Below are 26,216 nucleotides of genomic sequence, written 5' to 3'. Positions count from 1 at the left end.
CTGACATCCACGAGTTTGACATTAAAAAAAAAAAAAAAAGTCGTGAATCATACGGCCCACGAGTCATAAAAGTCATGACCACGACATTTGGGCAAAGAAAGCTGAGGAGTCCGATAGTCAGTTGACAGTATAGATAAACGAGGCCCACAAGCAAAAAAAAAAAAAAAAAAAAAAAAAAAAAAAAAGACGACCATGAGTCCAACACTACGCAAGCAATATAGGCCCAGGATTTCGACACTATAGGCGAAAAGGCCCACGAGACCGACATTACACCGCTGGGCTTCCAATGTGTCGGTTTCATGGGCCTTGTTCGTTGTTTGCTTACTGTCAGACTCATGGGCCTTATTTCCCTTGTGTCAAACTCATGGGTTGTATATGGCTCGTGGGTTCATGTCGCACTCGTGCACCCGTTTTAAAGGGGCCCTGAAATCCAAATGCACGTTGATTTGTGTTGATTTATGATACCCTCAACATCACTCTGGCGATGAAACGAATATCTAAAAACATTCCATATATTTTTAACGATTTTTTCTTATTTTTCTTCAGATTACTTGGGAACGCCCACAAAAAATCCTTCCAAACCGATCAATATTAATATTCTTGAGATGACCTCATCTGTCAATCATTGCTAAAGTACTGATATGTTTAACAAAAGACATTGGAATGCACCTTTCTCTCGACTCAGTATAACATGCATGTTCCCTCGCCATGTCTTTTGTTAGTCACATTAATATGCAAGTTATGTTGAGTCGAGTGGAAGGTGCATTCCAATGTCTTTTGCTCAACATTTCAGTACTGATTGACAGATGACGTCATCTCAAGAATATTAATATTGATCGGTTTGGAAGGATTTTTTTGTGGGCGTTCCCAAGTAATCTGAAGAAAAATATAAGAAAAAATCGTTAAAATATATGGAATGTTTCTAGATATTTGTTTTACCGCAAAAGTGATGTCGAGGGTATGATAAATCAACACTAATCAACATGCATTTGGATTTCAGGGTCCCTTTAACTGCATGCACGCACTATAATTTATGTATCAGTGTCACGGTATGGTAACCATTGATACCAACCAGCCGTTCATATCAAAGTAAGTCATCTTTCGTTGGCTGCCGCGTAATTGGCATCATGTTTGGGTTGCTCGTTGTGTGAAAATGATTAATGACGTCTATAAAGGTATCCAATGCAATCTATTCTGTTTTTTCATTCAAATTTCATAAAGTCATTATACATATCTACTTTAATTTTCGTCCGTAAAAGCTTTGACTGTGTCGATGCTAATTTCATCTCGTTCTTGGTCGACCATTACTTTTCGCATTAATTCCCAGTCGATTATTGAGGTATTGTTACAATTCTCATCCGTCGGTCACAGTCACTGAGCACATGATAGCGTTCATTTTGTGCATTCATTTTCGTCACACTTCATGCAAAATAGTGTCGCATATACATTTTTACATGCATCAACCTTAAATATGACACAGCTTCCATCAGTCGTTGGCACACAATGTACAGGTCTCTTTGGCTGTTCTCTTTGGCAGCCATGTTTGCATCGCATGTGGGCCTATGATTGCAAAGTATTTTTTAAATAGTTTTAAAAAGTGAGAGGGCCCAGTTTATGGGAACATTCATTTTGAGGATGGAGGGGGAAGACAAGTAAGCGGAAAAAGAACCAACAAAACAAACAAAAAAGGGGGCATCAGCTGACAAGCAAAGCCAAAAAAGTAAGGGGGCGCGTGGTAAGGCCGTATGCATTCCTGTGCCCTTAAGAGCCATTTCCACCCTGCTATAAAAAGGGGAGGGGGACATCATTTGAATAATTTGATTGAACATTATACGGGGACCTCCGGGTAGTGAAATTTGTTCTGTGCAAATTGCACGCAAGGCTTGCCCGGAAAGGTGTGACACAGCCTTAAAGGGGATGGCTATAGTAACGGATCAGTGGGAATCAGTGGTAATGCTGGGGGATGATTTTAATTATTCCAATCCTTGTGGGATTCATTTAAGAGTACATTAAACAATTTTTGTTGTGTGAAAATTATTTGCTTCAGAATGGTCTCTTATTCAAGGAATGTGCAGTTCAATGTTTCCAGGTTAGCATGCCTGTACAGTCTCAGGGCGAGCGTTTATAACGGGTATGTGCAGTTCAATGTTTCCAGGTTAGCATGCCTGTACAGTGTCGGGGCGATCGTTAATGGGTATGTGCAGTTCAATGTTTCCAGGTTAACATGCCTGTACAGTGTCGGGGCGATCGTTAACGGGTATGTGCAGTTCAATGTTTCCAGGTTAGCATGCCTGTGCAAAGTCGGGGCGATCGTTAACGGGCCGTTAACGATCGCCCCGACACTGTACAGGCATGCTAACCTGGAAACACTGAACTGCACAATTACTTGAATATGAGACCATTCTTGAGCAAATAATTTTTTACACAATAATAGATATATAATGTCCTCTTTAAAAAGGGGACCTCCGGATGATTTTCAGACTTTTACATTTGAACAACTATAAATTAGTCAAACTGAGTACAGAGTTTCAGAATTTATAGTGATGGTGATAAGTAATGAGAATGTTTTCAAAATTTATAATGAATTGCAATGAACAAGGATGATGACATGACAGCCTCACCATAAGAATGCATGAGTTGGGGCTCAAGGAAGCAGAACAAAAGAAGAAGGTATGCATGGATTTTTCACAGGTGAACTTGTTGAGCAAGCGGTATTGTAATGGAATTACACTGCGGTATTGTAATGGATTACACTACTACATTTCTGAAATATATGAGGCTCTGATGTCATCATCACTGTTCAGTGTAATTTGTTTCAGATTTTCGATTTATTGGTTTCTCTGCTCAAGGACCACAATAAATTCCACGGATCTATACGTGGAGCTGTTGATTTATGTACTACATGATGTGAAATTATGAAAATCGTCCGGAATGCCCCTTTAAATGAATCCCACAAGGATTGGAACAATCATCCCCCAACATTCCAACTGATTCCCACTGATCAGTTACTAGCCATCCCCATTATAATAATAGACCACATTACAAATTGAAATGTATTACGTGTATAATCATTGTGAATGGCTGAAGCATGTGCGAGTACTCCGATAAGAATAAAACGTAATGTTAAAAAAAAAAAAAGTGGTGGGCAGACAATGACTCTCGTTTCCAGGACAGCGATTTGATTTGAGGCGCCAAATATCCGCATTGCACTACGCACATGCGTTGCGGTGGCGACGCGTTTTGCTGAGGCAGACGTCCTCTCATACCATCACCCTCCCCATCCTATTTGAACCTAATCGCAGGTGTCCTTATTTATAGCTGAGTATAGACAAATCGAGAAGGGGAAATTTTTCCTTTCCCTTTGGACAGATATTATCTCGACTGGTGCAAGTGATGTGATCCCTCGAATGCTTTGTTTTTCATCTTCTGGTACTGGTCGTCATTAATCTAAGCGATGGTAAGAACAATACATTTGTGTTTGTATTCGTGGAGTTGGTTTGATGCTATACGCATCCTGTTATCAGACAACAGATACTAAAATTGTTGGATGTAAACGATCTTCCCGACAGCTGCCATACCCAGAGATTTTATATTTGTCAAACTTTACAGTTTGCACTTTCATATGATATTTGTTTATTAACCTTACACGCCTTATTTCGTCAGTGGAAAACAAGGATACATTAACTCTTTTGAGTGCCATGTTTGAATATTTGAATTACTGGGGCAGAAAGGGTTAAACAACTAAAATGCATATATAAGTTTAGGTACAGTTTTTAATACAACCAGTTTCTCGTCAGAAGTTTGAATGTGTGTGTGTGTGTGTGTGTTTGATGGGGGGGGGGGGGCTAACAAGAAGTGCAAGTTGGTGAGAGTGGGGGTGGGGGCACAGAGTCATGGCCACGAAATAATGATAACTATTTGACATACATTTATCACATTGTTTTTATTTCGAAATCATTTTGGTCTTCTCTTGCTCCATTGTAGCGCAGGAAACACAATCATACACAATAACGTAGCATTGCAATTTATCTTCGATAAACGACTGTCCCTATTCTTGAACCCTGTTTTATAACTCGTGGGACACCAGGTGTTGCCTGGCCCGAAGACATTACAACGTGTGCATGGTCTCTGTTTGGAACATTTTAAATTCATACATTTTCAAAGTGATACATATTCAGTGCAGATACAGTAGACTTTAAATACGACTGCATGTTCTTGTTCTTTTTTTCCCTTCTAAAATTATCCCCTGACGGTGACAGCAATGGTTTTAAACGATTTTCAGTAGGATTCCTCAAACATCACTGATGTGTTTTATTCCCCCCCCCCCCCCATTGACTGAATCCACGAATACTTTTCTGGTGAATTTCCTTAAAGTAGTGTGAGAAACTAGACGTTGATGGAAAGACTATAGCTGAACAGGAGAGAAAAAAGAGAGAAAATAAATGTAAATATTTTTGTATGCATATATAATCATATATATATATATATATATATATATATATATATATATATATATATATATATTTGCTGTCAATTTTATTATTAATTGTCCTTTCACCGCCCCGCCATGTTCTGGTTAAGTCCTCTGCTGTCACTATATATACATGTATACATTATATCCATATCTTAAGGCGTAAATATTCACGACTGAATGACGCGACTTAAAAATCAGAATAACAACAAAATTTGAAATTGACCGTTTTTTGCATGATTGGACTGCTGAGCCATCATGACTTTTGTACCTCATTTCTCAAACCTTTGCTTTCTTCCATGCACTTGTTTCCAGCTACTTGTCGCGCTGATCGTCGTTTTTTGCGCTTCACCCAGGGAATCAGGTACAGTTGACAACGATGGAGAATTAATGATTTGACTACTTAGTTTGAATTCTGATTTCTGCGGTAATTGGTGATTTCAGAGTCGTTCTTGTGTGGTTATTAGTGTCGTCGTAAAAAATGAGGCAAAGCTTTGTCCAAAACGAATAGGATTTGTTATATGATTTGTGATATGTTGTACTGCTTAAAATATTGAGTGAGTGAAGAACTTGAAGTTGTTTTATACGATTCTACCACATAAAGTGAAGAAGGCAGTTTGCTTGCAGAAATGACTCAATGGATGATAATGACGCCGAGACATCGACATTTCTGTGTAACACCACAGGTAGCAGTATTTTTAAGGCTTACAGGTTAGATCACTTCAGTCTTAATGTTTAGTAGCGTGGTAAATTATCAGTGGCGGATCCATGGCGGGGGGGGGGGGGGGGGCGCACCAGGTACTCGCCCCCTCTTTTGGTTAAAACAAAAGAAATAAGAAGAAAATATGGTGGCGCGTTTAATTTTGTAAAGACGCCTCCCCTTTACAAAATTCCTTGATCCGCCCCTGATCACTGCATGTGAACATGAGAATGATGCATCTTTAGTCACATAATCAATGTAGCATAGTCATATTTCGCCATAATCATGATGAATACGAATAATTAAAAGCGTTCGATCCCACCCCTACACATGACCATAATCATCATAGTCGAATAGTGAATCTGAACAAAGATGTTGAATACATATTACATTTCAAAGCGATTAAATTTGTACGATTTGATAGGAAGTTCCATAAACACAGCAATGAAAAAAAAGAAGAAAATATCTGCTTGATATCTAAAGGTACCGATTTTGCAAGCATGGTTTATACGCCACCTTCCTAACGTGTAGATTTCAGAGCAATGTCTAATCAGATACGTTTTTATGTGGCCTTTTTTTTTTTTTTTTTTTACAAAGTTCTCATCGTATCGAAACACAAGCCCGCTATCATGTCCGCAGAAATTTCGAAACGCCTGTGATGTCTGACGAAACTGCCTATTTTCGTCGTTATTAAATCATGACCATGATGTATGCGCCGCATCTTTATTGGACGGATGTCTAACTGGAACACGCACCATACTCATGAATTATAATTAAGTCAATTAGGTCCATCGAAAAAGTATCCCTATCATTGTCATGATGCCCGAGTAATCCCATCTACCTTGTACTTCGCTCTACGTCCACACAATCTATATGAAAATCCCTGCACGCACATTACATGTACCGAGGAGCGAGGAGACATGCGTGATATCCCATGAGAAACATTTTATTTCGCACTACCACGTTATAGTCTGAGCGCTCATTATGCTAATCATAATGTACAATCAATATACTCACACATCATTACACACACACACACACACACACACATATATATATATATATATATATATATATATATATATATATATATATATATATATAAACTGTTTGTATATGGGATTGTGTTCGAATGAAGTAGATTTCATCCAGCGACGTAGCTTGCTAACCGCACTTTATTTCCAAGCTTTTGGCAAGCTCTCTAAAAAGACGTATCTCTGCGTCGCGACGCTTCATGGTGTCTGGGTTCGTTGTGTCGTGCATCATATATATATATATATATATATATATATATATATATATATATGTACATATATATTCAATTCATTTCAATTCGTATTCATTTCATTCAAACAGATAAAAAACATTCAGAGAAAGATACATAAATTCAAAATGACAAAAAGAATTGAATACAAGGTAGGAGAATATGGAGACAGCATGGAGACATCTGATGAATAAAAAAGAAATGGAAAATACTATTCAGAAGATCTGACTGTACACAATACAACAAGTACTCGTTTTAAAACTGAAGTAGTTACATATTGCATTTATGATTACACACAAGTAAGATATAAGTAATGCCACAGGACACGATACTATCAGAAGCACACAATTTCAAAGGTAGCATATATAATAAACATTAGATGTGTTCCAAAAGCAAGGAGCTCAAGGAGCAGCATTGCTCGAATCGGTTTCTTCTTTATTTTTCCGTCTACACTCTAAGAAAAAAAGGTTCTCAAATGGTTCTCGTCGGCTCCAAAATGGTTCTCATCAGATGGTTCTCGCAAAATGGTTCCGATGAGCACCTATAAATGGTTCCCAATCGAAATGGTTCCGTTCGTCACCATTTGCTAGTATGCGACCCAGTCCCCGAGTGTTATTTGTGGTACTCTTGCAGGTCAAACAATATCTTTAGGTCCACTTTCATTTTCCCCTTGCTGTATATTCGAATGCCAGATGTAAGAATCACCAAAACTGTGGTATTGGTACAAAAATATTGTAGGTGTTTCTACTGCTTTGATAATAAAAAGTACATAAAATTGTTTTTATCGTAGACTAATGACTTCTCTTGGCTGCGTGCCAACTGACAGCTGCCACGATCCAATTTTAGCGCTCGATCAGATATGCGTACGCGTAAACGTACACATACTAGTACTGCACTGTAGGACTATGTAACCGCCGCGGCACGCGCCGCGGCTATATGTAGCCCTGTGCTGCCTGCCTGCTGCGCGCCTATGCAAACCTACGACCACAGCGGCAGAAAGAGGAGAGTACCAATACAATGTACCATGCATGCAGCAGCAAGCTGCAGACGGCTGTGGACATACATCACCAGTATCACACCCATATAACGAACGGCACCCGGCTACGTTTAGACATTAATTTTGTCTGAAGTGGACTGGAAACGTGTCACTGTCAATTCCATTTTCGCCATGGCAGTCATCATAATTTAGGAGAATATAGGTAAGATTTTTAGTTTTAATGTGGTTTTATCTCATTTTTAGATGACATTCGTTGGTACAAAATCAAGTTGGATTCATCACTCAGTTTTCGTTTTCAGTCAGTGAACGGTTAGCTATATCTAGATCCTAACGTTAATGTTAGATCTAATTTGATCCAAGCTGCTATCTTGTGTAATGTTTACCAGGTACAGTACATCCAGATCTAACAATAACATGTTAGGCCTAACACTTTACAATTAGAAATTTGGCATAGCAATGGCCCATGGGCTAGCCCGAACAGACGCCGTGCGGGGCCGGAGCATGGCTGTCACGTTTTTACAGCGACTGGGACGGGCTAAGTTACTTAGCTAGGCCTGCATTATATAACCCCGGGACGCTCCGTGTACACAGTTACACACTGTTGGGGCTGGTCGCAGTTAGGCCTGCATGTACGTTTATGCCTATTAAAAATAGAGTCTAACGTTACTAACTCCGAAACACAGCCCGAATGCCGAACGCAAAGATAACTGTGTACAAGGAGCGCCCCGGGGTAACATGGTAAGGTCTACCGGTACATGCAATAACTTTTGTTCTATACGGTAAGTTATAACTGTCATTGTTAACGTTTAATAGAGCCATAAATAGAGGTCTGTCTACAGCCCAGTAGGCCTAACTTGGTAGGTCAAAATCTCTTCAGTGTGTTTTCAGGCTTGTTCTAAGTAAGGAGTCACGTCATGAAATGCCGTGTTCTGTTTATCGAATCATAGCAATGGCTTTGTTTTATTAACGCGGTGTAGGTCTATTGTTTCTTTCAATTCATATGTCAGGGAAGTGGACACACCAACATGCACAGAAACCAGGGAACAAGTAACTCCGGCCGGGACGATGAAGCAGAACGTACGTGTTTGGGTCGCTGGTGCGGTTAGGGAAAAAGGTAGACTCTACATTGATCAGAGAGACAGCCCGTGACAGACCGTTGACAACATAGGCCAGAACCGTCGCAGGCTTAACACTAGCCAAGAATGAGCTGGGCGGCCACAAGAATTCATCGATCAGAATAAGAGCCCGGGATAGCCCATTTACAGCATCAGCCAGAACCCTGGGCTAGTCGAGAATGAGCTGTGTGGCTAAGACGATACATCGATCAGAATGACAGCCCATGATAGCCCGTTGACAGCATCAAACAGAACCCTGGGCTAGTCAAGAATGATCTGGGTGACCAACAGAATACATCGATCAGAATGACAATTTTAGCCCGATAGCCCATTGACAGCATCGACCAGAAACCTACGCTAGCCAAGAATGAGCTGAGTCAAAGAAAAAACACTGATGCTGCCAGAGAAAACCTTTGAGAAATATGTAGATAGGGTAGGTAAGTCCCTTTGCATTGACTTATAGTGTACATTTTATAGCTGCTCTTTCAGAATCTGCCGTCAACCAAATATTCATGTCAGGCGACTTTTTGTTGGTTTGTGTGATGGAGGGTCACATATGTTTTGTTATGATTCCAATACAGTATTTTGAACTTACAATGTACCAGTGATAATGTTTCACTATGATTTGCATTTAACAGCTTTGAATCAACTGTATTGGGGGTGGGGGTGGGGGGGGGGGGGGGGGGTAGACGTACCGAGATCAGACCACATGCCAATCTGAGAAGTGGAGTCATTCATAGTTCTAAACTTTAAAAGCACAAACGGAAAATGTTCTTTATACTTCTCCTGTCATTGTGTGGTCGATTTCTGCACACTTTTAAAGTTTGCACCTAGACTGGTAAAACTTATTGCATTTATACCCACGCAGGAATTACGTATTGGGTAGACAATTGAAGATTATGTAATTTATTTCAAAGCACTGATGCACCTCAGTCTTGTCACCAGTTTATATTGCTTTTGCAGAAATACAAAATGTGCATGTACGTGGTGGTGGTGTTTAAAAGACTGTTGGCAAATTTGGTGAACAAAATGAAAAATGCTAACAACATATTATTGTCATAGGCAGGTTATAGAACAGCAAATTCAAACCTCAGCTTTAGGCCTGCATCATATATAGTTTACTCTAATGAATTTGTTGCTCTGCTTTTAAAAAAAAGTGTAAATTTTTATTGATTCCCAATGTTACATATTTTAGATCATGGTTGAGGAATTTTGTTCATTCATGCTTGTGAAACTGTGTGGGTGTCGTATCCTAGCTCTTTTCCCCTTGGGATTCTTATTATCCTTCACATTATAAAACAATGTGTTCTTTTCTCTTTTTTTTTTCTTGTTTTTTTATGTGTGTTTTCGTAGGACATGCTGTAAATTGTCAGAAGTCATGATTAACCTGAATTGATACTCTTCTTGTGTTTGCAGTTGTATAGAGGTGTCTATGGTGCTTTCAAATTGCAGAACAACAACAACAAAAAAGGTCACTCGTATACAAACAAAGATAAGTTAATTCAAATACTCGACGTTATGAATGTGAAGTGAAGTGAAGAAGTGTAAAGCTTATCCTATCCCAAGTATCATACCTGCAATATAATGTATGTTTTCTGTGACAATGCCAAAGGTCCTGTTTAATGGAATTGTTTTCCTGCCCTTTGTAGTTGCTTTTAGGACAAATATGCTTAAAAAAAAACAACAACACCGAACAGACTAGCAAATATGTGGAAAAAGTTCCTTATACTACTTAAGTAATGTACTTGACCTCTGCCTTTCTTGAGACTGACACAATTACTGTATCTCATCCATGCAGGAATCATTTCACAGAGAATTAGAAATTTTGTTATGTATTTCAAAAGCCTGATGCACCTCTTGCTATTTCATATCATCTGTACAGAGATGTGTGATGGTATTTCAAGAACTGCTCGGTACACAAATGACAAATATTGTGGAAAAAGAATTGTAATAGTGAACAAATGAAAATATTTTGTTAAGAATATTTGACTGATTATAACATGACAAATACAAACCTCACCTTTAGATTGTAAAAGTGAAGGTGAATAAATACATTTTTGCGAATTTGTGAAAGAGCAAATTTCTATGGTTTTCAGTTATTGAGTAATGTTTCATGAAAAAATATTGGTGAATGTCATGCACATGATTCATGCTTGTGAAACTCTGTGTGCATGGGTGTGTTATCCTTGCTCTTTTTTTTTTTCCAGTGTCAATGATAATGTGTGACATGCTAATGTATTGCTAATATACATGTTTTGAACGTATGTTTGACTGATGAGATGAAATTCAGATGAATTCATTTCATTTCAAATGAGTTTGTGATGCACATTTTCAATGCAGATAGGTAATGTACCTTTAAGAATGGTGCCAATGAAGCACCTTACCAGCACTACATGTGAAACACACCAAAAATACACAGACATCAATTCACATACTACATTCTAAGAAAAAATAAAAAGGTTCTTTTGAGCACCATTAAATGGTTCTCAGCACTGTCACAATAGCGACACCTTTTTTGGAGCCTGTGAGAACCTTTTTTAAATGGTGCCTGTCAGCACCTTTTAACATTGGTGCCCATTAGAACCTTTTCCAATGAAATGGTTCCCATGAGCACCTTTTGAAAAGAGTCAAAAAGGTGCCCATCTTTAGTCAAAAAGGTGCCCATGGGCACCTTTTAAATGGTACTCACGAGCACCATTTCATCGGGAAAAAGGTTCTAATGGGCACCTTTTGCAAAAGGTGCCGACAAGCACCATTTAAAAAAGGTTCTCACGAGCACCTAAAAGGGTGTCGCTATTGTGACAGTGCTGAGAACCATTTAATGGTGCTCGAAAGAACCTTTTTTTCTAAGAGTGTACGAATAAAATTACTATGACTCGATTTCAGTTCCTCTTGCTGTAAAGTATGATTATTAAAATGATCTTAATATGACTGAACCTTTAGAGGAAACTGATTGAACTTTTAGAGGGAATTGAAGTACATGTATGTATTATGAAATGAGTGTATGATCTGTGGTCCACATCAAACTACAATGTGTATCTTATTGCCCTCATTTTTTCCTACGACATGCATTTGATACTATACTGATAAGGAGTCATTGTTATCCATTTTAATGAAGAAAAATGTATCGCTTGCATTGTACTACCGTCACCCTGAATCACCTATAACACCAGATGAGAAGCAGTAAATCATAGCCCTTATAAACAAAAGTGAATGTACTTCAGGGTCCCGTTGCATAAAACTTTTTTAGCAACCTTAAAAAATTCAGGTTGGAATTTGCCCAACCTGAATTTTTTAAGGTTGCTAACCTAAGAATGTAAAATCCGTTGCATAAAAACTTTGGTTGGGAGCTTCCAACCGGAATTTTGTGATTTCAACCGGAAAAAAATCCGGTTGGAGTTTTATGCAACGGGCCCCAGGGATCAATCTTTGGTGCACACTTCTTTTCAGTTTATGTCATCTAACTTACATTATTGTATGAATGAGGAAATCAAAATATGTATGCAGAGGATACAACCACTCTTGTATTACAGCAGTGACGTGCAAGAAGTTGAAAAATGACGATTTACTTTTGACTTGAAAAAAATATAAATTGTCTTGTCTTTGAACGAGGAAAACCAAATTTTGGATTGATTGATTGTCTGCCTGAGAGAAGTCTCTCAATTTGCTATACAACACGTTATTCTTTCAACGTTTCGACCTATATTCAGAAATTTTGTTCAGAGAGACCAGTTCGGTAACGACTATCATACAGCAAAATGTTCAACAAAAAAAAAAAAGAAAAAAAAAAGAAGAAGAACAGCAACGGCGCAATTGAAACGTTAAGAATGGATGCAGTGGAAGTAATCTTTGAATTTGAACATACATCTCTTTTATTATCAAAACTTTAGGACATCGATTGAGAAGCTTTGATTCCATTAAACATACAAAACATAATATGCAGCCATATGTCTTCATGCATTATTAGCAGGACCGTACTGAAGACAATCTTTCTCCAGTTAACCTGTCACTCCGTTTAAAAAGGAAATACATTAATATGTATAATAAAATACACAATAAAATTGTATCGAATTCTATTACAATAATCACGCCTTTCTATTATCCAACTGGTTAAAGGGACTGTATAGTACTGGTTGACGTGGGGATTTATGTTTTGAACTTTCCTAAGTGAGAAAATGAGAAACCTCTTACGAAATAATTAAAGAGCATGCAATCTTATATAAGAAGGATTCAACCGAGATATCCAAAAAAAGTGATAATGATAAAAGGCGACTGGCCACGTCTTTTATTAAGATCTCTTTGTTTCACCTTGATTGTGGATATCTCAGCCATTTCAAAACCGATTTTCATCAAATAAACTTTTGATACCCCTTAGAATTGCATGCTCTTTGACATCTCATAGAGTGGTTTCTGAATATCTCGCAAAACGATAAAAGCTAAATCCTCACCTCAACCAGAACTGTACACACCCTTTAACTTGCTCTAAGTTTTGGTCAAATTTCGATAACTTTCACACTCCTTGTAAACTGCACTTTCACTGCGGTTGGAAAATACAAACTTCCCATTCAGGATCAGATTCTATGGCATGATATTTTAACGAAATGTATCATTTCCTCGCAAATTATCTCAGCTGTCAGAAACTGCGAACAATTTTTTACAGATGTGCATTAAGTGGATGCTAAAAATGATCCCATCAAGCATTGTCTAGTCCTATCCTTCACTTGTACATGAGAGGAAAATAACATTTTTTTTTACTGTCATATACTGTGGCCTTTCTTGAACAATCTTTACCACTCAGAAGGCGCTACCGCAGACACCTGTTCGCATGCTCCCCAAGATATGGAGGAGATGTGCCCGTACCGCATGTCCCCCATTACCGGTGAGTACGTCAAGTTAACCCCGAAGTACGTACCATCTGACCACACCCAATACGACGCTATGGTTCCGGAAGAGGCCAGGGGGTTGACGAACTTCTATTGCGCCCATCCTTGTGAGTATGTTATCATACTTTGTTGCCATTCAATGTATTGACCGGAGCCATTATACATTAGCTGAAGAATCCAGTGTGGTAAAAAGAACACGAAAAACACATAAAAAGTAATGGAGTGTAGGAAATGAAAGAGGTATGACAGCCGTAGTGATGGCGTCAGCAGAAGAGGAGGAAATAGAGTAGACGTACAGTGCACTCCCGTCATAACGGACACGGTTATTAAGAAATTCCAGTTACAACGAAGCAAAAATCCAGACCGCAACATTATCATTGATTATAGAGCTCTATGTTTTTTATTGTTCATTTGTCCGATTATAACTAAATTTCAATATAACGAAAGAAAAATGCCGGTCTCGAGGACTTCGTTGATAGCGAGAGTCCACTGTAGAGATCTAAGACAAATGATAGTGGTAATCGAAGTATCAATATGTTCATTTACAAAATAAAACAATGGCAAAAAGAAAATTAAAGCAAGTTACCCAAGAAAACCTGTGATCAATAAATGATTAAAAAGAAACCAATCACATTTTAAAATCAAAAGAAGGTATTTCACTTGTCGGCGTTTCATTAATCCGGTGATACCTCCGGAAGATCTTGGCCATAATAAGGCAAATAATTCAATTCAATGAGGCATAATTCAAATAGAAGAAGTGAGTTTCTTTTTCGAATAAGACACTGCAGAATTTTTTTCCGTCATGACTTTATCAATGCATCTATTAATTTGTCATGATCTTATGTATCCTATATGGCACAGCGAATCTACACATAACTGACAATTCGACGTCATAATACTCACATACCCAGTTGATGAGGAAAATCGTAGGTAGCTAATTTCAGTCAAGCCACTACTGGGAAAGCCGAGGCTTACTGAACAATGCTGGAAAAAAATCCGTCTCTCTGTTGTTTCCTTTTAGTTCTTATATTTTGGTAGCAGCGATCATACAAGTGTTCGTTCAGGTTATACTGCATAGAAATAAAACAGAAACAAAAAGAAAAGCCTCATGTCATTGTCATGCTATATCTGGCAAGGGTGTGTAACTATTTAGAGTAGACATACAATGTAGTAGAGAACAGTAAAGGAAGTTTGAATTCATTACCTGGTTGTTCTTCATCGTTTCTTCAATCAATATTGCATTTATTTTCATTTTTCTATTTCTGAAACTAGCATGCATACCCGACCCGTGTCTAAATGGAGGAACATGTTCGGAAACTCTTGAAGACTTTGAATGTCATTGTCCAGTTGCCTTTGTTGGAAAAAGATGTGAAACATGTAAGCGATATATTTTTACTTGCAATTAATATCCTTTTTCCTTCAAAAAAATACAAAAAAAAACACGAACGAACGTGAATATATGTCTTTTTTCTATATGTATACGTGCAAGGGAACCGTCAGCAAAGATGGAATCATGGTTATTTTTATTTTTTTTTTTTTCATTGTAAACACTTTCCGATGAAATGCGTATTTGCTTGCATGGCTATGATTTCCTGTAAAGAGAAAACTTGTAAACGCCAATGGCTTTTATGATTTTAAAGGGTTTATAAATATGTCAATTCACAGTTAAAATCTGAGCATGTGTATAGATAAAGGTCATTGCATGTAGACCTTCTCTTACAATTGACTTGTAAGCGAGGTATGCAAGAAAAAAAAAATAAAGACATAATATAGGTCTTCACGAAAGTTTTGAACCAGATGCATATCGGAATGGACTGATGAATTTGTATTCTTTTGAACATGTTCAACCAAATACCAATAGACTTTCATACAGCATTTACGTGTGGAAAATTCCACCTTCTGCTTGGCTGTTTTCATCTACTCTTCTAAAAGATCATTCTTGTGTAAAGTCGGTGATTCTCAAGGTCATTACAAACTAGTGCTAACTGCGAATTGGCTTATTCCGATGCCGACTTTCGTCCATATAATATACGTGCGCTTTACACAAACGTTCCATTTCTTGCGTCTACAATCGGATCAACTTAAAGGGATTGTATAGTTTTGGTTGAGACCTAATTTCAGGTTTCTAACATTTTTTGTGAGATAATGAGAAACCTCTTATGAAATATGAAAGAGCATGTAATTCTATGAGGAATTCAATGTTTATTTGATGAAAATTGGTTTTGAAATGGCTAAGATATCTAAAAAAGAACGATTCTAATAAAGTGTGGGACCCACACTCTATTATGATCGCTTTGTTTTACTTTGTTTTTCGATGTTTCAGTCATTCCAAACCCAATTTTCATCAAATAAACTTTGGATTCCTCTTAAAATGGTATGCTCTGTACTATATCATAATGTTTTCTTGGTATCTTGCAAAAAGGTAAAAGCCCAATTCTCATCTCCACCAATACTGTACCATCCCTTTAATCGATATAAGCATGCAGAATTACCGCCTGATACATTCGCATAACATACATACCGCTGACCCCAGCACACAATGCCCAGCGGTATATCGCTCTACGTTAATTGACAGCATTGCTTCTTGTATCGCTTTAGAGTGTCAACCCAACGAAAAAGAAAGAAAAAAAAAAAACAACCTTATATCGCAGTCCTTTTGTGAAGGCGGTAGGAAATTGCGAGTGGTGTATATTATAGTACAATGTAAATATAAAAGTCCTTGCCTTGCAGTTCCACTTCAATGGTATCATTTTTGTTTTTTCAAAAGCATTATTGTTGTCTTTGCTTGTTGTAAAAAGGAATATACAACTGCTGCTTTGCTGCGTGTATAGCATCAACTGCGATCTACTATAGGTAAATCCCAGCAATATCGAGATGAGAGAATAAGGATAGACCATTTTGCGATGTCCCTATAACCTGAGAACTTGCATGATATACAATATGCCTATAATAATACTATGAATTTCCTGACATTCGAATTGTCATCTTAGTATTAAAAATTCATTTCATTTCATTTCCAACAAAAGTGTAAAGTACGATTTACATTTGCACATAAATACGAAATCAATGCAGCTCATTTTTGTGATAAAGAAAACATAGTTTAAGAGAATGCAACCATGATAGGCAAACTAACTGAACAGTTTCATGGAATATTGTAGGAAATTATTGTTAGTTCAGCGTGTATGTACTTTAATGAGGTGATTTTGTTTTTGTTTTGTTTTGTTTTTAATTTGAAAAATAACGAGATGTATTATAATCTATATTCGACACCACTGGCTGAAAAGTTGGTCTTACGTTTCTCTTTGTTAGTCATGCATGAAAGTTTGGGATGGGAATAAAGGCAATGTAGTGAAACAGTGAACACGAGTAGAACGATCGAATTGCGTGGTTTCAACTTAAATGGGATGCATCGTAATATATTCTTCAAATAACATTAGCTGCATGACGCTTTCCCGTATCGTCAGAAAAAAATGTAAGAGATTATTAGGAAACCTCTGCGCTGATTTCTAAACTCGGTTTTTACTTGAAGAGAAAATATCAGACGGGGTGTTACAGGTCGATTTTTGTGTGTGCGTGTGTGAAAAGAGTGTACTAGCAGTATTGACTAATTGATTTAAGATTTTTTTTTTTTTGAGAGAGTGGAAATGACATTTTACCTTAACCTTTCACACCTCTCTGTAAACCAGCCGCATGCCCGAGCAGCTGGCCACCGCTGGTATCGGCAGACGGTTCGTGCTACCTCTTTCGCTCCGAGAGCGCGTCGTGGTCGAATGCGCGAAGCAGGTGTGTTGGAGAGGGCGCCCATTTGGTTGCCATCGAAACGGGAAGCGAGCTGACCACCATACGGAATTTCATCCTAACACAGTACGGCCTCACGAGCGTGCCGCAAGTGTGGACTGGACTCAACAATCAGGCCAATGTGGGGACTTATGTGTGGGATGGATTTGGCGGTACGCTGCCAGTGAGTAGCTCGCTTTGGGCGCCAACCCAGCCCCAGATTGGCGGTACTGAATACTGCATTTCTCTTTCACCAGACGGATTACATGATTACCCTTGCTCACACACTTGTGGTTACATTTGCGAATACAAGCCCTGACAATGTCATTCAAGTGTTTTGTGTCCAAGGCTTTCGACGCTACATCAGAGACTTATACTTGACGATGTGTCTGAACTTAGGCTAATTTTTCCTTTACGGTACTGTATTGTGCCGGGGAACTTAAGAACTGTTTCGCGGTGACTTATCGGGAAAGGGTTGTCCCAATATCTTCGCGAGTTTATTCCTTTTTTTTTTATATTCAACGAGACAATGAGGTAAATTTCATTTACAAGCGTTGCTGGTAATGACTGTGAAATTTCCGAGACATTCTGCCCTGAACGTAGGTCTACATTTGACACTTACCACGAAACATATACGAAACATATCAACAGAATGTACATGTACATAGATATATAGCTGTAAAGTTGCTACAGAACAACAGGCTTAGTATTACAACTTCTTCTTTTTTAACACTGTTTAAGGAACAGGCCTACTGACACCTTTCTACACTTTTAGAACTTTCCTAAAAGTGTAGAAAGGTGTCAGTAGGCCTGTTCCTTAAACAGTGTTAAAAAAGAAGAAGTTGTAATACTAAGCCTGTTGCAACTGATTTGAATACTAAGCCTGTTGTTCTGTAGCAACTTTACAGCTATATATCTATGTACATGTACATTATGTTGATATGTTTCGTATCTCGACCCAATGGCACTGATTAGGAATATCTCTGTTGAAAGCTTCAGTGAAAACACCTAACGCATTACTTGATAATGGACAAGAATTCTGGTCTTCTTTTTTTCCTCTTTCAACGAAAGCAGCACACCCTCCACCCATTTTCTTCACATCATTTTTCTTTCGCTAGTAAAGCAATTGAAGTCAATTCAATCCATGCAAGCCGCAACAAGCACTGTCCAAGTTTTAAAAGAAAAGAAAATAGAAATAGATTGATCTTCACAAAGCATAATGTATGTAGAATATCAAATGGGACTCAAAGCCAGAATATCTGTGTGGATGATATGAGTGGATGACATGAGTAAAACTTTGAGGAAAATCGGATAATTCGTTTAAAACAAAGTTATCGAGTAATACAGTTTTTGTGCAGCCATTTCTGTATGAAAAGACAACAACAGTCTGTGACATCACGCATGTAAAACACGAGTAACTATAGAAAATATAAAGAGAATAACGCAATGTCACTTTTATATTTTGTCGTGAAAAGTATACATTCACAAGACTTTTTTCTTACATATTTCAGGAGTACTAGTATTCTCCCTGCTTTCTGATGCAGGCAGCCAGACAAAAAAAAAAAAAAAAAAAAAAAAAAAAAATGTCACTTCATTTTCATTTGATACATGTTTAAAGAATTAAAGTGAACGTATCAAAAGTTGAATCTTACTTATATTTTTATATCGTTTTCCAAACGTGACGTCACAAAGTATTGGCGTCTCCTCATCCGGCGATAGCTGCACCAAACCCTGGAAAACTCATTTTGAATGGATTGCGCGATTTTCCACACACATCCACAGATGTATTTTACTAGTGTGCTTTTACGTATTCATAATAACTATATACGTGTGTGTGTGTGTGTGTGTGTGTAACCTATGTATGTATGTATGTACATAATGAATGTATATATCATTATCATTATTATTATAATTATTATTATTATTATTATTATTATCATCATTATTATTATCATTATTATTATTATCACCGTTCTTATATAGCGCATAATACCTTTGGCAAGGTCTCTATGCGCGCACGCTTTGGAGGGAGACAAAGAAACATACAAAAAAGATAAAATAAAAAAAAAACAGTAGAATGCTGCATAAATCACCATCTACAATCACTATGTTACTTTCTGAACAGATACGTTTTCAAAAACGTTTTGAACTTATTGATGGAACTCGCATGTTTTATATCACTTGGGATGCTGTTCCACAGTTCTGGGGCGGCATGCCTGAAACTACGTTTGCCATAGGAGTTTGTTGAAATGGAGGGCCCGTATTACATATAGATCCTCCCGTGATGATCTAAGAACTCTCATAGGTTCATATTTTACAAGGAGATCTGAAAGGTATAAAAGAAGGAGCAATTTTGTGGAAACATTGATAAACAAGCAGTAAGATCTTAAATTCAATACGTGATCTGACAGGAAGCCAATGTAAGGCACGTAAGATGGGTGATATATGACGCATGTATGTATAAACATGTTGATATTTCACGTACTGGCTCTAAGAAGAAATTAAGAAACAAACTGGTATACATGTATTGCATTTTGGACAATAAAGCATAAATTTATTTGACTCAAAACTATGTACGTTGAACTAGCTATATTCCCCTACAAGATAACAGAATTTGGCAAAATCATTTCAGCAGGTTTTTTTTTTTTTTTTTCTACACCTACACGATTCTATTATTTTTTTTTGTTTTGATTTTTTTATAGCAATCATTTTGAGAATTTCAATTGCCGTTGCCGTTGAGAATGGATGATTAATTATCTGAGACTCGCAAATCAATGTATTATAAGCATTGTATTACACGGTCAAGAACCGGAGGAATAAATTTGGATTGAAGTAAACGGAATTTAATTTGAAAATTATGCTGTTTTCATATACCAACCGTGACGAAAGTGGGCTGCGCAAGCAGTGAATGAAGAGATGGATATGTGATTCATATAAATTTTTGTCATTATTGATAACTCCGACGAGGCTGAGATGTGAAAAGAGGCTAGCCATATACGCCCCTTGAACTGCGTCTCGAAAGGCACCATTCAGAGATGGAGGGAAAAAAACCCCCAAAACAAACAATGCATGGATATCCGTTTGCCCTTTGGGACTCTCGTTAGAATGTCGTTCGATATAGCCACACACGCACACACACACACACACATACAAACACACACATACACGCCCACGGTAATTCACAGAATGTTACTGTTTAAACATTTGATTCAAAAGTTGATATATTTCAGAAGTTGTTTTAGTTAAAAATATATGTTTATTTTAGTATAGCTAGAATATGTGTGTATTTCATGTATATATATATATATATATATATATATATATATATATATACATATATATGTGTGTGTGTGTGTGTGTGCATAATGTGTGCAATGCATATATAAACATATAACTTTGTTAATCCGAAAATGAACAAGGTTCTTTATACTGAAGCTTTACTCTTCCGAAGACTTGCTATTTTCAGTTCGTACTTAAAAAAGACATATAAGGTTCGTTTTCCGATGGTTTGTGGATCCAAAAATGAAACATGGGTTCACTATTCCGAGGGTGTGTAAATCGAAAAATTAGAAAGGCTCTCTATTCTGAAGGTTTTTAGTTGCGAAAGTCCGTTGAACCGAAAATGAAATAAGATTAGTTATTCCGATGGTTTGTTAATCCAAAAGTTAGAATGGTTCTTTAATTCAAAAGTTCGTTTATCCGAAGACGATAGTTATAAAGTTTTTAATTCCGAAGTTTTGTTAGTGGATTCACCTTGTTTTCACTTTTGGATCAACCAACATTCTCCATGCTCCGATGAACGAACGTTTGCAATGACGAATATTCTTGCCATTTTCGACCTTTCGTAATGAGAACTTTATTTTATTGTCGGATTAACAAACCTTACAAATAGGGCCCATCACTACAATATTCGTTATAACGAATCCTATGTCGTTTCCGAATAAACGGACATTAAAGCATATTAGAATCTGTGTATTTCGTAATAAAGAGCCCTTGGAACAACGAATCCTATTACACCTCAGGTTAACGTATCATGAAAACGGAAGTTCCCCTCAGAAACTGTTAGTTTTGATTTCGTATAAGCAATCCGCATTTCTTAATAACGGAGCACATTTCTTTTGTTTTTTCTTGTTAGTGGCGCTCGGAAAAGACTTCATTAAAACGAAAATTTCGCTATTACCGTGTTCGCTGAAAGCGGATTTTGTATAACATAGACTTTCATGGCTATAATTTCGGCGCCGGAAGTTTTACTTCGTTATAACGAAATTTAGTTATAACCGTGTTCGTTGTAACGGGATAGTACTGTTTATGCTCTATTTACAGTGCCTGGAGATATTTTCAAGAAATTTACTAGTAGTCGGTTTCTTCCTCTGCATGTATTTCCAGGTAAATACTCTCTAAAGAAAGTTTTTGAGCATTTGGTCCAGTACAATTGCTGAAACATAACGTTTTTCTCTGTATCTTGGATATGGCCGTGAAATTACAATATTTTCTCCATACAGCCCAAAGTACTTCAGAATGACTCAACGTATGTATGCTTTAGAATGCCTGAATGTATTTTCACAAAACTATAAGTGTATGATATTTATCTCACCAGGTGTAGAATTTCAAGAGAAAGCTTTAGGGTCATCGGGTCAAACATTCAGTAAAAAAGGCTGAAATGTTTTTTCTCTGTATCTTGGAAACGAGGTTGGAGGTCAAAGGTTTATAGGTTAAAGTGGTTAAAGTAGGCCCGCATAGAAATCTAAATTATGCATAAACCAGGGTCATATATACCTCGTTATAACGAGGGAGTACCATAGATTCCACCTAACCATGTTTCGAATTCACCTAGAAACGCTTACCAATGATACGCCCTTCTTAATAAAACGAATAACTAGTTTTAATAAAGCCAGAGAACAGCTCGTTTGTACTCTCAGCAGGGAGATGACGTCACCGTGATGAGGCCTCGATCTTATGCGAGAGAGCGAGCGCGAGCTAGCTGTATACAAAGCCAAGCTAATACGTGTAGGATGCGAAGCCGACTAGACTTTCTTGTTTAATGGCAGAAGGTACCTCTGACTTGGATATCGAGGACCTCATTTTGGAATGTGATCCAGATTCGGAGGATTCGTTTAATGATTCGGACTCTTACGATAACGACCATGGGGAGATAGGCGAGTACGACGAAGATGAAAGTGACGTCGAAGGATCATCAGGCAGTGCAGGTGCAGTTGAACGCCAGCCTGTACCGTATCAAAACGAGCCTCTTCCTCGCAATCCCGCCGTGGCTGGCCGGGTAGTGGAGCGGGAGAGAGATGGCGACGAAGGCGCGGGTGAAATCGATCTCCGCAGTAGACTTGACCCAGCTAATGTTCAAAATTGGTAAGTTTTAGCACCATTTGTAGCAGATTTCATATCAAATTGAATAATGTGAAATGTGAGTATGTATTAGCCCAGCCACAGGCCATCAACATGAATTTGGGAAGGTATCAGAGTATACAGAGCTTTCAGTTTCAGTTCAATAGAACTAGAACAAGATTCAAGAAGTTCGATTGTGAGATTTTGAGTTTGGAATGAGAGCAATTAAGGGCCTAACTGTTAGCAATTCAATTAGCATGACTTTGTCTGAGCTAGGGCCTAACTTTTTAGACTATGCCAAAATGGGGAAATTAGCAAAGGTAGTTTTGTTGTTGAATCAAGATATCTGGCCTCAAAATGCATTTTTGATTTGGATTTACCAATTAATACCCCTTGATTTTTTTAACGTACGCATACAGGCCTTAATTGCATAGCCAAAAGAAATAGTACAGTATTGTAAAAATTTAAACCCATAATACCCCCCCCCCAAAAAAAAAATAATTATAATATAGTAAACAACAGGTCAAAATGTACAAGGAAATATGTAAGAAATTCACACAAAAATGCATGAGACATATTAATGATACTGATTTTTCCCTGTAGGCCTAACTATTTGTTTGAATGTTAAAACGACCTTGGTGTTAATACGACCACCATGAGATTTATCTCGACCACAAAAACATTGAAAATCCATAAAGCAGATACATTACCTGCAAAATTCAGCACAGAAACAACAGGGCCTGCAGCACAAGGGCCTCTAGCGGCAACGCTAGACCTTGGAGTCTGGACTTTCGTCTGGACTTTCTTCAAGTTCTGGCAGCAGGGCTAGGGCCATTCGGGGTATGTATTGCATACGAAACGTTTACGCTGTGCCTATTATTAGCGCTGTGCACGTACAGCTGTCGACGGAGCGGCGAGTAGAATCTTCTCGGTCCTTGACTGCTCACTAGTCCTAGTCCTAGTTCTAGTCTAGAGTCTATATGTACTGAGTGCCGTTTTCTTCTAACTAGGCGTAAACCGTGATTGCCGTTGACTATTTTTTGGATTTAGATTTTAAGAATCACTCAGTCCTCATCTTCGTTAGATAGTTTGAACTGTGATGTCGAACCATTAACTATCGCTCATCATCAATGCATAGTTAGTGCAACGTTACTTTTTTTTTTACACACAGTTTTCTATGGGCAGCACGTTCGGACAATGATGCCAATTCCATTTTGCATATCTGGAATATTCCCCACAAATTTGATCTAAATAAAAATCTTTTGAAGAGATTCCTTTTAAAAATTAATAAATATTGTTTAACATGTTTATTTCAGCTCCATATTGCAATTTTACTAGATAACAGTTTTTGCAGTACTTCGTGTGAGATTTCATCAGTAAATTGACATGTGTAGAACCTTTCTAGTTCGTTTTGCTAAAGTCAGTACATATTTTCTGTTGGCGCAAAAGGGCCGATAACAATATTTGAATAGCGGAATAGAGATGGCCGTGTGTAAGCAAAGGCTTACACAGAAATGAAATAAAATCACACAAAAGAAATATCAAAGATGCATTTTCTTGTGATCTTTATTGATTGCATTTCATATAAACAGAAAACATCCAGGTGAATAGGTACAATGTTCCCACAAACGAAATATAGCAGACGATTGTACACCGGTAAAATAATGACTTACTGATATCAAAAAGTTTGAATTTCCACGGAAATGTTATATTACTTTGATAATCCCGTAGTTTAAAATCAGAACTTTACAGTGACAGATTTGATTTTACTAAACTTCCGAGTTTCCTGACGATGAGGCGATCGCGAGTAAAAAAACATAGATATACAGTCTAGCAATGCATATCACATGCATGCAGCTAGCTAGCTGCAGCGTGCGCGTGCAGGCTCGATACGGTGACGTCACATTCACAGCCTTTTCCAGATCGACTCGCTCCGTGTCTGGTGCCTGCCCCGAGTTGTCCGAGAGAGGGCGATTCTTTATGCGGGCCTATACCGTGCTAAGATTACTAGTACACCTCATACTGGTGCATTTACAGTATTTTCCCCATACAGCTCGATGAACCTTAAAATGACGCATTGTAGACGCTCAGCTCTACAATGTCTATGGTATCTTTACAAAACTTTTAGTACGTATGTTTGTATGTATGTATGCATTTCAAGGTCAATGTTCTGTAAAGAAAGTAAAGGCCACTGGGTTAAAGGTCAATGAAAAGGCTAAAACTCATATATTTTCTCAATATCTTGAAAATGGGTACATTTACATGTTTTACGTAGTAATATATCTCTTGGGAAGTTTTGGGTCATGAGGCCATTGGTCAAGGGTCAAAAGTCATGTTTAAGTGGTAAAATTACACTACTGTCTGGTAAAAATACGTTTTCTCAATACAGTTCAAAGTACCTTTGTAGAACTGACTCTGTATACATTGTACAATGCCTTAAGGTATTTTCACGAAACTAAGTGTTCGCATTAGGGTCCATGCTCTATAATGATACTGTTTTGTGAAACATGTGAGAAAACGTGAACTTTGATATTCTATAACTTTCATATTGTAGGTACACGTTTCATGAAAACATAATATCATTATGGCATCTTGGGGATAACTTGAAGTTGGTTTTGAAATTGCACTTAAAAAGTGAATTGATTATTATTTCCACCTTCTGTGTTATTGGCTGCTGTCTTGTGCTTTATGTGGAGGTGGTCTCCCAGCTTACTTAGATTTCTAGCAAAGCAGAGGGGGCAATCTTTCCCTGGTGCCCTCTTAGTGGTGGTGCTGCTTCTCTGGATAGCTCTACAAATAACAAAATGAGAGAAATGACAAAACATCAATTATGAAGTTTTCACTTATATACATTTCAATGCAAACTTTGAACTTTGAGTCAGAAAGAAAAATACAATGCATCCCCAGCAGACTACCAAATCATTTTTTTACAACAAAAATACAATTAATGTGCTGTTAGTTGGTGATAGCTGTTACTTTCTTTCTTTCTTTCTTTCTTTTGGGAGGGGGGGGGGAGAAGGGTTCCTTTTTCCTTCTTGATGGAAGCACATTAATCTCTACTGCTCAGTGATGTAATTTTTGATAGATTTTATATCGTGATTCAATGATATTTGCCTTTTTGTTCAGATGCAAACTTCCAGTCTCCAGATTTATAGTACTAATCTGAAATGTTTCAGTAGCCCATATTTCATGACTACCAGTCTACTCTATTATATACTATTTGACTATACAAATTCAGCTGATGAGATTCACGTATACTGTATAACACGTATGAATAAGCAGTTGTGCAACAAAAACAAAAACAAAATCATGCCTGTAGAATAGAACGATAAGATATTTAATGAAATACCTTTCTCGCGATAGATACATATATTTCCATCGCTCCTCCCCGCACAATTTATGTTCTCGTTCCAAGTGTTTGCTCATATCCCGCGTATTCTTGCAACACAGTACACAGGCTCGCTCCATGCGATTCGATCTTCCTAAAATCAGGGAAACCACAGGATGATAATCTAACTTTTGCAACTGATTGACAAACTGCCCTACATCGACGTAAATAAGTCAATGTAGGGCAATTTGTCAATCAGTTGCAATGAAAACATCTCGACGGAAGGCTTTCATGAATTTGAATAATAAGGCAGTACCCGCTGCATGCTATAAGGATTAGAA

At 37.7% G+C, this 26,216-nt stretch overlaps 2 protein-coding genes across 6 annotated transcripts in view; one reads left to right on the top strand and one right to left on the bottom strand.

The window, feature by feature from the left end:
• Positions 1–3,290: 3,290 nt before the first annotated feature.
• Positions 3,291–17,878, top strand: LOC140242583 (brevican core protein-like). 5 transcript variants are annotated; one of them, XM_072322332.1, is made up of 5 exons: positions 3,291–3,457; positions 4,787–4,835; positions 13,349–13,426; positions 14,703–14,807; positions 17,117–17,878. In XM_072322332.1, exons 1-5 carry the CDS (start codon positions 3,455–3,457, stop codon positions 17,524–17,526), a joined length of 645 nt encoding a protein of 214 aa, XP_072178433.1. In that variant the 5' UTR covers positions 3,291–3,454; the 3' UTR covers positions 17,527–17,878. The 5 variants fall into 5 exon arrangements, with proteins under 5 accessions (XP_072178433.1, XP_072178430.1, XP_072178432.1 ...); XM_072322329.1 differs by having other exon boundaries at positions 13,349–13,537; XM_072322330.1 differs by lacking the exons at positions 3,291–3,457; positions 4,787–4,835 and adding exons at positions 7,514–7,634; positions 8,440–8,980 and having other exon boundaries at positions 13,349–13,537.
• A 6,248-nt stretch (positions 17,879–24,126) lies between these two features.
• Positions 24,127–26,216, bottom strand: part of LOC140242389 (uncharacterized) — a 200,169-nt gene continuing 198,079 nt past the window's right edge. The window contains exons 18-19 of the mRNA XM_072322125.1: positions 25,897–26,029; positions 24,127–25,337 (exon numbers count right to left, since the gene is read on the bottom strand). Of these exons, the coding sequence (XP_072178226.1) occupies positions 25,175–25,337; positions 25,897–26,029 (296 nt within the window). The 3' untranslated portion in view covers positions 24,127–25,174. The remainder of the gene's footprint in view (positions 25,338–25,896; positions 26,030–26,216) is intronic.

This window comes from Diadema setosum, chromosome 19, assembly GCF_964275005.1.
Source record: "Diadema setosum chromosome 19, eeDiaSeto1, whole genome shotgun sequence".
Lineage (NCBI taxonomy): Eukaryota > Metazoa > Echinodermata > Echinoidea > Diadematoida > Diadematidae > Diadema > Diadema setosum.
This window is presented reverse-complemented; position numbering and strand designations above follow the sequence as displayed.